The 14,684-nt window shown below is 39.2% G+C and overlaps 1 protein-coding gene across 7 annotated transcripts in view; it reads right to left on the bottom strand.

The window, feature by feature from the left end:
- The window catches only part of VCAN (versican), a 101,830-nt gene that overhangs the window by 51,418 nt on the left and 35,728 nt on the right, over positions 1-14,684 (bottom strand). For all 7 annotated transcript variants that reach the window (XM_081942669.1, XM_081942667.1, XM_081942673.1 and 4 more), the window contains 3 exons: positions 12,182-12,356; positions 11,954-12,081; positions 5,612-5,905 (listed from right to left, as the gene is read on the bottom strand). In XM_081942669.1, the coding sequence (XP_081798795.1) occupies positions 5,612-5,905; positions 11,954-12,081; positions 12,182-12,356 (597 nt within the window). The remainder of the gene's footprint in view (positions 1-5,611; positions 5,906-11,953; positions 12,082-12,181; positions 12,357-14,684) is intronic.

Raw genomic sequence — 14,684 nt, 5'->3', positions numbered from 1 at the left:
CAAAGACTGTCCAAATTTATGTAGTTTTTTTTTTAACAACCTGAAAAAAGCTGTTTTGAGATTCTTTGGAACTGGAAAGGGTGGTCCTGCATTTCCTTTAGGAACTTAATGTAGTACACAAAAAGTGATATCCTCTCAGTTTTCCCACAACAAAAACTTGGTGATGTGGAAAAAGGATAATTGGCCCAAAGCCACCTAGTAAGCTTCTATGGCTAAAAGTGACCCTGAATTTGAGTCCTGCTGATATAATTCGATATCCTAAACATTATGTCACTTATGCTCTCTTTAACATTATATATTTTATGGAGCTGGAGACCACAACTCATATCTCCTAAACTGACATTTTAAAAAAACTTTAATCAAAAGTAAGCAAGACTGCTTGTAGAAAAAAAAAACATTGGCTCGTTCCTAAATTTAACTTTATGAGCATCAGAGGTGGAACAAGTGGTGGGTTCTGGATCATGTTGCAACATGTACGGTGCAATGGGGCCGGAAATCCATCACATGAATGCACACAGCACACACGCACATGCGCATAGCACACGCATTAGTACTTACTGCCCATGACGCTCCAGCTGCTTGGCGGAAAATCGTGCAGGAGCCGTATGATCCGTGCACATGCACGGAAGCCCCGAACAGCTCAAATACAGGTAAGAAGCGCGGGCCCTCCAGAGCACCGTACTGGAATGGTATCTGGTGCTCCCAGCAGGCACCGTTACGCCCAAACCTGGGTGTACCGGTTATATCCCACCACTGGGTGTTATTCACCAAGTTCGGACCAGTTTGGGAGAACTGGTAACGGAGATTGCATGTGGCCCCCTCTATGTACTATGCCGTCCTAATTAGCCATGTTTTTGAGGCCGGGCGCATGCAGGGAAGGCACGTGCAAGAGCAAAGCGCATGCACAGAACGTGCGAGTGCAAAGTGAGCAAGCGTGTGTGCGGCGTACAGTGGTAAAAATAAGTGAATCCCACCACTGATGAGCATCCTTACAAAACAAAATAATGGATTGCTACAATCAGTGTCTGAAAAAGTGTTCCCCTCTCCACCAAAAACATTGCCTATTCCAATAGCAATAGATCTATTCTAACACATATCCTATGTGGCAGCATCCAGATTTCATGATTCTTTTCCAACTATCCTGTAAGGCATTGTGAAGTCAACATAAGAGACCTTTCACCTGTGAAACATTTACTTTGCCATTAGATCATGGCTTTTCCCTTGAATATTGAGAAGCTAGAACTGTTCATTATAATATGAAAAAGACTCATTTAAGGCAGTGTTGGTTAACCTTTTCGTCGTTGTGTAATACAATGCATACGTGACAACCCCTGGGGCCCCGAACTCCTACGCATGCATGCATGACTCCCCCCCATGCTCCACTCATCCCCACACCCGTGCACATGACCCAACCGTGCCCTGTTTTGGGCCTAATAGGCCTCCCTGCAGCCTCCTGGGCCAGAGCACTTGAAGGCAGGAGAAGACGCAATGGATGGAAACTAATCATGGAGAGAAGCAACCTAGAACTAAGGAGAAATTTCCTGACAGTTAGAACAATCAATTAATGGAACAACTTGTCTCCAGAAATTGTAGATGCTCCAACACTGGAAATTTTAAAGAAGAGATTGAACAACCATTTGTCTGCAATGGAATGGCCCCCAGCCTTTTGGGCCCAGGGACTGGTTTCATGGAGATATTTTTCTGCGAATCAGAGGGGGCATGTTTTCACATGCTGCCTGCATTCCATGGATGGGGCTTTGCTTGTTTGAGTGGCCAGTTTGCTGGCATGCCACAGACCGATGCTGGTCCACAGATCAGAGGTTGGGGAGACCTGATATAGGATTTCCTGCTTGAGCAGGGGGTTGGACTAGAAGATTTCCAAGGTTCCTTCCAACTCTGTTCTTCTGTTATTCTGATAATAAACTCTCTCAGACAAAACTAATAGCCACAACTACTAAATATGGCATCTATGGGCATTTGTGAGACTGTAGTGACTATGAAACATTTCAGTGGTTGGAGAGGGATAGCCATGTGTAAAGGAAAACATAGCAGAAAAGAGAAGAGACATGAACAAGTAAGTGGGAAAGGATAGAGACAGTGGGAAGATGGTGATGGCAACATTGATGACTTGCAGCTAAATAATATCTTGCCAAAAAATTAATGGTGATAGCGGGGGACAGCTCTGAAAATGACTAGGAGCTATATATTTCATTGTACCATATACTATTCAGAAATCCTTCTTCTGGCACCATGCTGTTGGCTGGCCATAAAAAACAAAAATTTCCTCTAAGCCCATGATGGCGAACCTGTGGCATACGGAGCCCTGTTTCCTGGCATGCAAGCCATCACCCAGCTCAGACCCACCATGCATGCCCGTGTGCCTCCTGCCAGCCAGCTAGTTTTTGGGTCTCTGGTGCTAGTGGGAGATGCGCGTGAATGCTTGGGAGAGTAGGGGAAGATCACATGTGCATTCATGGGGGAGGGGGAAGTACGCGCATGCAGAGGGGGTGCAGATTTACCCCATTCAATGGGGTGGGGGAGGCCAAAAACAATCACCAAGGCCATCCCCAAGCTATTAAGCTGAAATATTCCAAGCCCTATGAGTCACACTCTCCTTCAGCTACTTGGGAAAGGGATTGGGAAGAGTTCTCCCTCCCATTTCATTGCAGGAGAGGTGGTCAAATGGACGGGCTCTCTCAGCCGCTGCTGGGTGAGGATAACTCCCTAAAAAGCCCACTTGCCTCTTCTTTTTCCAAGTGAGAATTGTCGAGAAAAGGGCCAGGAAGGTGGCAGCGCTTGGCTGTGGCACATTTGCAAGCTTCCTGAAGTTGAGCCATCAGTCTGGTGATGCAGGTCCAGAGAAGAGCAAGAAGGAGGGGAGGGGTTGTTTTCCAGAAAGTTGTGCACCCTGTACACCATCGCCCGTCTTAATGGCCAAAAGCACTTGAAAGCAGCTGGTGGAGCTCAATGTTAATCAACTGTCTCTGAGAGATCTCACCTGTTGCCATTTTTCAAGCCAAAGGAGGCACATGCACACCCCGGAAGGGAAAAGGCCAGATGGAGAAATGGGCGAAGGAGCGATAGTCATTGTCCCCCTTCCCACTTTCTGGAAAACAGCATGCACTTATGTGGGGGTGGGGCCTGCGGGGGGCTTTGGATTGTGGGTGTTGGCACGTGTGCGTGCTTCTTGCAGGTCTAATTCATTCCTGCTGCATCATCACTCTTCATCATTTCCTAACTCTGCTGATAGTGACAAACATTCTATGAGTGAGTTGATTTCTGGTGTACTGAGTTAAAACTTGAGGTTTTCATATTATGCTACTTATGTAATGCAAGTAGCTCAAGGGTTGAGTAAATAAAAATTTCTACTTCAAGATAACTGGTAAAGAGGCCCCAGTAAAAGGTTGATTTTTACTGTACAAACATGCACCCTTGTATTCCAGACATTGCTGCTAGCAAGTTTTCTTAGCTAGCTTTTCCCTTTTCCTGCTGCTGAATGTACATCTCCGATCCCACCTTCACCCCACAATTAACCATTTCTAAATTACTATAATTATAAACTGCGCTTTGTTTTGTACCCTAAATATATTCTTTACAACAGAAGAATCCAAATGTATTCTTTATAATAAGGAGTTTCTTTTTAAAAATACTTGATGGAAACAAAGGTAACAGCAGCAACAATCCAAGAAAAGCTCTCTTAACTCATTTCCAAAGCTCCACTTCAGATGTCAAATATCATGCTGTTTTTGGACATTAGACCTTTGATCAAACTGCTCCCTAACAATGTTTTTATTCAGGTTCATGCACTCAAAATTCTGATCTCACACCTCAAAAAGTCAAAGGATAAAAAGGCTTGAAGTTGATCTCAGGGGTTGCCACAAAGAAGAGGGAATCAAACTATTCTCCAAGGCACCTGAGGGTAGAACAAGAAGCAATGGGTGGAAACTAATCAAGGAGAGAAGCAACTTTGAACTGAGGACAAACTTCCTGACAGTTAGAAAATTAATCAGTGGAACAGCTTGCCTCCAGAAGTTGTGAATGCCCCAACACTGGAAGTCTTTAAGAAGATGTTGGATAGCTATTTGTCTGAAACGGTATAGGGTTTCTGCCTAGGCAGGGGGTTGGACTAGAAGACCTCCAAGGTCCCTTCCAACTCTACTATTGTATTGTATTGTATTGTATTGTATTGAATCAAGAACACTAGTTATACCATCCATATTTTAAATAGGTGAAACATTGATGGCAGATGCCAGTCCTAATGATTTTGGCTACTCACCATATGGCAGATAAGAAAAGGAGCAACAGAATAGGAAAAGAAGACAGCAGAGGAAAAAGTGGATGTAAATTCAAAATCACCATCAGTATAGCTAAGTTTATTTGCATGTAGACAAGAGAAAGTGATTAGGTTTGGGTGATAAAATTGATTTTTTTGATTAAGATTAAAACGCATGAATATTTCAGGTAGCTCTTGATAGAAACTCGCTGATTAGAATGAAAGGATGTGTTTTTGCAATGTGACTATCGATAAGGGATAAAATATGGGAAGAAGAGTTCTTTTTAATTGAAGTACTAGGGAAGGTGATAAATTGACCCATTTTTTTTAATAACATGTCTGGAGGGAGAGGGAATCATATTTTATTTACCGTATTTTTCGGAGTCTAAGATGCACCGGAGTATAAGATGCACCAAGGTTTTGAAGAGGCAAATTTTAAAAAAAAGTTTTTGCATTCTGCAAACCTCCCCAAAACGCTCCATTTTTTGCGAAAATGGGCCTGTTTTTTTCCAAAAAAAGGGCATGAATAGCCCTTAGGAAGCTTGTAGAGTGTTCCTGGGGGGTGGGGGGCAAAATTGAGCCAAAAAACATCCATTTTTTGCTAATTTCTGCCCTCCCCAGACCCCAGGAGCTCTCTGGAAGCCTCCTACAAGCTATGCATGGCCATTTTGGTGAAGGGGCGAGGTTTCAGGAGGCAAAAAATGCTGTATTCAGTATATAAGACACATCCAGATTTTCAGCCGCTTTTTTGAGGGGAAAAAGGTGTGCCTTATACTCTGAAAAATACGGTACCTTCTTTTTCATTTCTGATTTCTTTTTTCCATTTCTTTTCAACTTTTTTTCTTGTTTTTTATATCTTTGTATCTTTGCTTGTATTAGTTTTTTTAATATTTGTATTTGTAAGCTCTAATAAAATTATTGAAAAAACAGGAACAATTTGTATCCTTCTAAATGAGCTTTCCCCCATCCGTGGCCAAGTTCTGCCTCAGTAAGAATTGTGTGGTTGAAATCCAACACATTTGGAGCATATTAGGTTGGACTAGGCTACACAGTCATTGGAAACAGTTAAGATTTTCCTTGGATATGCAAAGACACAAGGTTCAGCTAAGCTACTATTCTGTAGTCTAATCATAGAAAATTGTACACAATTTGTGGGGAAATGATGCAAACGTTTTTCCTAGAAATCAGGGAAGTAGAGATGAGATTCCCCAAACATAGACAAAAAGTACATCAGTTCTTTTCCTTTGCATGCAACAATTCACGAGCTGCTTTTATTATAAGAAAGAAAACTCAGTAAATTAGAATAAATAGGACAATTAAAATGTCAAATATGCTTACGTTTAAAACAATATGCATCAAATTTGCTATCTGGGTAAGGAAAGCCAGTTTGATTCTCAAAGCGATATAATGTTCGTACTCCAAGTAAACCTCCACCACATTGGATTCTTGCCACAGAAGCAGGATAGCGCACACTGCCATCTGCTAGCCAACCATAATCACATCGGTCAAAACCATTTCTCCAGGCAGCATGCAGATCACCAACTGAAGCAAGAACTGCCCCTTGTTCCTCACACAGAGTTTGGGCTTCTTCAAAGGTAACCTTGTTGGGAGAAGTTACATGGAAGACATCACCTATAAAAATAGAAGAACAAATTATGTTTTTCAAAGAGGAATGCATTCCACAAATGGTTTAAATGGAAAACTTAATTTTAACATTATTGCTATAATAAAATGACGCCATTTTTCTACTAGTGCTCCGATTTGTTGGTTCTGATGAAATTTACCTTGAGCAAAATGTGGCATAGTGGTATATAAACAGAAATCAAGTTTGAAGGAACAAACACAGTGCTAGAATGAGCTTCTGATTTGCTTCTGTACATAACAATTCTTGATGAAATGGCACCAATAGACAAATCTAGATTTGGAAAGGGCCATTTGGTCACTGAGTCTGATGACTACAGGAATCAAGATGAAAACTTTCCTAACTGAGACATTTTTAATTGATCCTTCTCCCTGAAAAACACTTCATTCCTTTACTATTTATTTAAATAAAACATATGTATGGTTGCTCAACTTGCATAACTCTGGGCAGCTCACAACAAAAATAAAACCAAGAAATAATAAATACCATCAAACCAAAAGAAAATCTAAGAGCCTTGGGGCATCCTTCTTGGATGCCTCCAGCAAACCATCCACCCTCATCCCAGGATGAGGTTTCCACCTCACTCTAGCCCACGCTATTTCCACCTGGGAGTAAAACTGAAGCTGAAGGCTGAAAGAATGAGAGCCTGCCAGATTCCAAGGGCAAGAGTGTTCCACAGGAATTTAGATTCTTAGATGTAATCATATATAAAAGATGCTGGGATATAAAGCGAAAATGGCATGCTCCAGGTTCCTTCCTTTAAATGTTAACATCTAGTGGGATCTAGTGACAACCCCACCAACTAGTCCCCTCCTCTGGTCTTCGCTGCCACTCTGCTCTTTAAGCAGATAGGAAACATGGCCAAATAAGCAATTTCTACTGTATTGTAAAGCTACATAAGCAGAATTTTGCATATCTGAAAGTACAGTTCTCCCACCATCTCCTTTACAACCCTCCCCCCTCCAAAAACCCCCAGAGGAGGTCTCTTCTGAGCCTCTTCCCCTGCCCAGTATTCCGTTACAATCTATACTGTCTTATATCTGACCAATTCCTGGACAGCATCTTCTATATGACCTTGTAGGGTGGACAGATATCCTCAGGGAGATGCTCCTCTGCAATCATCTTGTGTCATGCTATGTAGGACTTTATAACCAAGATCTTGAAATGCATCTGGAAAGAATTGAGAACCAGTGCAGGTTGCACGAAGAGCAGTGTGATGAGAATAAACATTGTGTGCTTTGCTGCATTCTGAATGAGTTGGAGCATCTGGGTGGTATTTAAGAGCAGCCCCAAATAGAGCACATTGTAATACTATAATCGAGAAGTAACCAAGGCATAAGTAACCATGAGCAAGATTTCCCTGTCCCACGGAATAAAAGGGCATAATTGGCTCAAAGGATCTGGGCAAAGCCTCCTCTGGTCTTCACTGCCACTCTGCTCTTTAAGCAGACATTGGGAATCCTGATATACTTCCAAATTATGCACTCTCTCTGTCTTGGGAAATGGGATATATTGAGTATAAAGAATAACATATTATGAGACCTTGGGGAGGAGGTCACAAAAATCTAAAGCCACTCTGTCTTGCTAGGATTGAGTTGGAGCTGGTTCTTGCTATCTAATCCTCATAGTTTCCAAGCATTGAGTAGCACCTCAACAAGTATCACTCATTCATCTTTCCTATGGTCAAACTTCAAATTCACTTTTGCAAACCATGTTCTAATTCAGACAACATCATAAATCAACAAAGCAACTCTATAAATGTGATCATGTCCCTTGCTGTATTTAAAGAACAGGAAGAATTCCTAAAAGTTCAGGTTTATTAGGGATGAGTGTGCAAATTTAATGTTTAATAGTCCCTCATATAATGTCCTTCATATAAACTAATTTCTATCATTTCCTGCTACAGGGGGGAAAATAAAACTATCTAGTTGAGATTCACAGTGAGATAATAACCTCAATCCTCAACACTGAGGTATTCAGACTTCCCTAAAGACAACATTTCAAGGGAACACAATATTCCTCAGAGTCCTTGCAATTTACAGTCTCTTCCTCTGAAAACTCTATTCATCGTGACGAATATTTTCCTATAATTGGAGATGAGCAAATGACTGGAGATATCTACATCTTGTTAGAATGGTTGAATTGGGTGGGGGGGGATATACAATGCTTTCAAAAGGCATTGCATAGAACAGAGTTTATGTACCGTGAATACAGAAGTGCTGGCTTTCCTCCCAGACAACCTGAGTATAAACTCAACATCTCTGATAACAGGATACTATTTATGTAGATGACTAAATCACAGCAGAACTTTTCAATAAAACAATAAAAGTGCCACGAACGTCAACACTATATTTAATGTCGAGTATTTTGTGCGCATAAAGATTCTCCTGGGCACCCAGTATGACCTAGTTCTCTCTTTGTTGTACTTTGTTTTTTAAAGTTAAATGGGGTAGCTAGCATTTTACAAAGCAAAATGATCACTATCAAGCTTTATATTTCCAGAAGTAAGTGTGATGACAACAGGTTCTCCAAAATTCCAAATACAGCCTGATTTGGAAAAGTTGGGAACTCTTACATCTATTCCATTGAATTCATCAAAGTAAACCAAAATCAATCAAGGCATTCAAAGGATAAGCTTTCAGTTTAGATCTGCAAGTGCTGCAATCCATAATGAGGTGAGGATTTGTTCCCTTTGCAGAAATTGAGATGCTGAATAATGTATCTGCAAGAGCCAAGGAAAGTTTCCCAAACAAAACAGCTTAGATGTATTTTTCCCACATGTTCCAGGAAAACACAGAGAAAATCCATCTGGCAAACTTGTGAATGACACAGCCACAAACATTAGAGCAATGAAAAGTAGCTAGAAAGAAGGGAATGGGATTTGAGAGTTAAGAGTGATTCTCCAATGTTTTGATAGCTGGGATCCATGCTGAGAGTAACTCAGCAAAAATTTCAAGGCAAACAACAGAGCCAGGAGCAAGACAGTTTAGTTTCCCTATGTCTTTCAATAACAACACTGACATGGAAACCAAACCACTCTTTGGAATATATATAGCAATGTGATTTCTGTTGGCTTGGCTCCTAATCAAGGTTAATTGCCTGTTCCCCAAAGTCAAAGCACTGTTAAGAAAATCCAAATTTTCGGAGTTGCCTATTTGGACTATTCGACTTAAAGGACATCTGATCATTTTTTCTTAATCAATAGCAGGTGCATGCACCATCGCCAAAACCATTGCCACTATTACTGCTCCTGTTCCAAAAAAAGCAAGAGACTGGCTAACAGTTTGCTTGAAGAACAACAAAGCAAATAATTATGGTCCCAGTCATGACAAAAAACCTGAACTCTAAATAGATGATTCATTAATTATGCTTTTTGTGACATACAATTCAATTATTCTGGTGTATGCAGAAAAAAATGTTTATTTTATTAATAATAAAATGTTTTGTAAATCTCTACTCAGATTAACATAGTGCCAAAGTTGATATTAAAAATTAAAATATATAAATCATAACAAATAAAATAGAATAGTAAATGAAAATAGATTTAAGAACTAGACAACTTTTACCTGTTGTGGCATCATTTCAATTGTGCTATCATTTCATAGATATTTCCTTACCTAAACAGATCAACAGAATTACCACAGGCAGGCAAAAAGCAATGGGAATGGGAATGATTTCCAACTTTCTGATACCTTCTGCACTTATTGTTTGTGGGGAGCTTGCAGGGAATGGGGAAGCCAGCAGGGAAGGTCGCAAGTTGCTTGGGTAGATATTCCCTAAATCTGTTTGTGCTTGCACTGTGCCAGCCATTCATACACCTTATGAACCCTCCCTGACCCATGCAACATCCTCACACACTTTCCCCAATTTGCACTGCACTTTCAAGCAACTTCCATGACCACCACACCACTTGAGCACCCCCTCACACTCTTCTGCATCCTTTATGACCCCCCCAATGCTCCTCACCCCGTCAACCGTCACTGCACTTCTTGCACACCACCTCCTTGTTCCCTCCCCATCCAAGGAGCAGCCACTTACCTGCCCACTGGCTTGGACTTGCAATTTTCTGCTGGCTTCCCCACTGACTTGGGCAAACCAGCAGGGAATAGAGTTTAGATTTCCTGCTGGTTTCCACATCAACATGTGGGAAGCTGCCCGGTAGCATTGGAAATTACAGTACAGCAGTACAGAAGTGGTTGCAACGTTTTCAAATTTCAATCATAAAGGAGCAATAGGTCCTGGATTTGGGATGCATTCTGTGAGTTAATCTATTTGAGGTACCTTTATTTAAAAATGGTTGCCCACTGATGTATTGTTTGGCTCAACTGAATGTTACAAAAGACATGAGATTTTTAAAAGTATATAGATAATTTCAGATTACTCATGTGTTAAGCCATGTCTAATTTTAAACAAGGAAAGAGACAATCTAAACCTTTGAGAAGGAAATAGCATGAATAAAGTGCTGTCACAGACAAGTCCTATCACATGTCCCTTCCACGATTATCTCTTTTCTGGGTGGGACAAATTATAGAAATTTCAAAGTACATCTTAAGCTTATAGGGGAGGAGGCAGAGCTTCAATAGGTATATTCTTATCTCAAAAAACCTTTAATGTGCCTTTTGCCAACTTGAGCCACATGGAGGCATCAGTCAAAGGCATTCTGCTACAGAGGCAGATCAGAAATATTTTAAACACATAGACTTCAAATGTAATAGAACCCAATGCTGCCCAATTTATTGGGATATAAAGCAGAAAATCCCAATAGCAGCTGTCTGCTCAAAGGAAAAACACATTAGGTGAAATGTAGCAAGAGCCTAAATTGGTTCTTCGGGCATTGATCTCACTTTAGTCAATGGATATAAACATTTTTTTTCATTCCTGATAGATCATTCTTGCCAATATCAAGTATCCTGTTTAATATTAATAATCTAATCATGTAATGATACTCATCATCGACATGAGTATTGTTGTAATCTAATTAATTGCAATGTAACATTCATTATCACTATCATTATCAGGGATTTCTTCAATCTTTCTTGAGTGGTTTTTGTTATGGGCCACTTATGTTATATTTATGTGTAGAAAGATGGCACTTACCCCTAATGTTTGGAACAGTGTTTGGTATAATTCTCTTTACAATTTGCAGGATCGTATCCTGCCCCACACATCCCTTCGGCCGATCCGCTCACACAGAGAGGGACTCCTCCGGGTGCCGTCCACTAGGCTGTGCCAGCGGGCGACGCCCAGGGGAAGGGCCTTCTCTGTGATGGGCCCGACCCTCTGGAATGACCTTCCCCCTGATATTAGAACAACCACGGACCTCCGCTCCTTCCGCAAGAAGCTTAAAACCCACCTGTTTAATCTAGCCGGCCTGGCCTAATTCCAGCTCTCCCGCCTCAGTCTGTATTTTTAAATTTCACGGGTTGGTCTTAAGGCTAAGTTTTTAATTTTTATAAACTTGTACAGGGGTTTAAAGTTTAATCCGATTTTAATTATATTTATTATTATTTGTATGGTTTTTAATTTGGTGCCTGTACACCTCCCCGAGTCCCTTCGGGGAGAGGGGGCGGTCTAGAAATCAAATAAAATAATAAATAAATAATAAAAGAAAAGGTAACAAGAATTCATTCAAAACTACCAAAGTTTATTACGTCTACCTAGAAATGCAGAATTCTGACTGAAATGCACGATATGAAAGGTAACCGCTAACAATATCTGTGAGAGGTAATGCAACTTTGTGTCAGGCAGGGGGCACCCAGGCCACAGGCTAGGATTCCTGCTATGCAATTTCCAACATCGGTCACTTCAACTAGTAGGCTGAAACCCTAACTTAAATATCCTTAAGGGGAAGTGTAGCCCCATTTAACCCAAGTTGTACGCCATTTCCTAGTTTTGGGAATCACCATCAGACAGTACTATCAAGGTAAATTTCAATTGAATTGTCCTTTAATGTATTCAGATAATAATTCAGCACTTCCACAACTTGTTAGCCACAATGCACAGTGCTAAAAAGAAAAAGAGATAAATGTGTTGCTTACCATTTATGTTTCCAACATAGCAATAGACATCATAAGTTTCATTAGAAAGGCGATATCCATAGGATCTAACTCCTTCTTTTCCCATCATATCTCCGTAACAGCCAACTCTGGGTTGCCTAATAGGATATCTGCAACACAGTAAATGAAATAAAGTAAAGTGAATGAAAGATCCCGTAAATGTAACCAGGCTATTAGATGAACCATCAAAAACCCACTTCATCATCTCACCTAACAGACTGATCAGACAACCAGCCAGCATCACATTGCTCAAATCCATCTTCATATGCAGCTTTCAGTTGTTCAGGGTTTGCAATTACAGCACCATTCTCCAAACAGATCTCCTGAGCCTGTTTGAAATTCAGAGTGTATCTACTGGAAGACGCACGATAGTGAAACACAACACCTGCAAAGATAACAAACTTACATTGCATCAACTTTTATTTAGAACGAAATTATTCTAGGCAGTGAGGTCAGAAAGAACATTTAAGGAAGGTTTTCAAGATTGTATTCTATGCCCCTATTAACATTACAAATATTTTTTTATTTCTCTCTTCTGCTCAGTTTACAAATCTGCAAGCTCCAGAATCCATCATTGTTCTTTTTCTTTTCTTTTCTTTTGCATCGTACTTCTGTACTTTTCCAATAGCCTCTGGCCAATATGGAAATAAAAATGACCCAAATTAAAATATCTTCCTGAGATTTCATGAAAAATAAATGGTCAATCCTTTGCCTTCTATTCTATACTTCTAGATAAAAAGACTTCAAAAGAAATGTGATAGTCATATAGAATTATTAGAGTTATATAAAAGTCTGACAACAGCTATTTGGGTTCTTCGCCTGAGGAACAAAGCAGTGAAGAGTAGACTGAATATCTTCCAGACCTATTTCTATTCTTGTTTTTTAAAAAAAAAAAATTACAAAGGGAACAGAACAGTGGCTAAATCGCTTATATAAAGATTGTGGCTTTATTCAGAATTTTAAAATATGATAAGGTGTCCTAGTCTTTTCTTCTACATTTTTCATCATTTTGTTGTGGGTCTTTTTAATATATGAAGCATCAAGAGTTCTAAATCAAACATTTTCAACATTTTTTATTATGGTAATAATCCAAATCATGTTGAACAAATTGTTAATGGGAAGTTTAGCTCATTTCATTTGTCATGAAAGTGGGTCTAAAAATGTTCACATAGGTGTATAATTAATCTATATTGCTATTACGTCTAAGTGCTAAGATTTTTAACAGCATTTGGAGGCAGTCCAGATTCTGCCAGGTTCTTAATATTATGACAAAAAGGCAAGTATATTAGAAATGTATGTACTGCGCTGAAATTTCCCACATATTATAAACAGTTTTAGCATTTATTTTGCTGTTAACACAGTAACTCCTACACTTGCAATGATGGAATGTTGCTATTGATTTTGTATTGAAATATAAAGCTATATATATCTGCAACTATGTCATAACTCTTTTGAGTGACTTCTAATCTAAGACTTCTTTGTAAGACACAAACTTTGTGCCACTAAAGTTTGAAGGTTTAATACTCAGTGGGTCCCAGAGTCAGTTTACTACCTCCAGCAATAAAAGAGTTTGATCCATTCTCACCAAGCCTAGTGTCAGCTACTTGGGCGCAACAGACCATAACATTCCCTGTCTCAGTTAATGAACTGGAAAATAGTTTCAAATGCGTTTTAGTCATAAATAGATGAAGCTATTGATCTGCCCAGCATACTTCTTTATTTTTGTTAAAATGTAATAGCCTGATTTAGTTTCATGACTTATTTCTTCTCACAGATTCACAGGTTATTGCAATCTAATTTTGGAGATCTTCACAGCTGTATGCAGAGTAATTAGAACAAACAATGCTCCCTCCCTTTTTTTAGTGTTTTTCCTTCCTCAGTCATCACAATACAAGGTCATTTCAAGGGACCTAGCTAGCATCTTTTTAAAATCAAATACAAAGTTTAAAGCATTGTAGCAGGAAAATACAGCAGAATTAATTATAAAAAATTGGGAACAGTTTATCTTGATTAATCATAAACAAATTTATCTAAGTATAAATTTTACTCATTTTAAGAGATCTGATGAGTTTATTTTTAGATAACAATCTACTCTTGAAGTAGTCTTCTATGACTAGGGGGACAAATATGTTGCTTTAAATTCCTCTGATCCAAACCTAAATTTCATATATCCATACCATTCAACACTTTTTTGTGATTAAGTAATAACATTCTGCTATAATTACTGGATTAATTGTACCACATTCACTGGCTGAAGTGGTTAGAAAATTCTGCTTGAAGCTATAATGAGACTAAGGTCAAAGACTTCTATTATTTATAAGTTGATGTGATTTTTTAAAAAAATGTTTTCTTTTTCTCTTGTTTGTTGCAGTGATTTCAGAAGAGGTTACACTAATAAGAAAATCAAAAGCAAATAAGTAGTATAACAGTTTTGCTATAATTTGGGCAAATAAAATATTTGAGAAAACTAAGAACAATTTTAAGGCAAATTATAGTAATAGGCCTCAGAGTGCTATTTTTTTTAAGAATCTATGAGGTGTTTTATATTACATCAATGTGCAAATATAAAAATACTGACTCAATAGGATATATCTGAAATTTTGCTCTCAAAAGGGCCCTCATTCTTTGATATGTGCCAGTGATAATTTATTTTAATCTTTATGAAAGCTTTATAAACAACTAAAGAGGCTTAGTAGAGACTACACTGAATTGC

The sequence above is a fragment of the Natrix helvetica genome (assembly GCF_964273705.1).
Source record: "Natrix helvetica genome assembly, chromosome: 2".
Classification (NCBI taxonomy): Eukaryota; Metazoa; Chordata; class Lepidosauria; order Squamata; family Natricidae; genus Natrix; species Natrix helvetica.
Note: the sequence above shows the minus strand (reverse complement) of the source record. Positions and strands in the feature narration are given on the sequence as shown.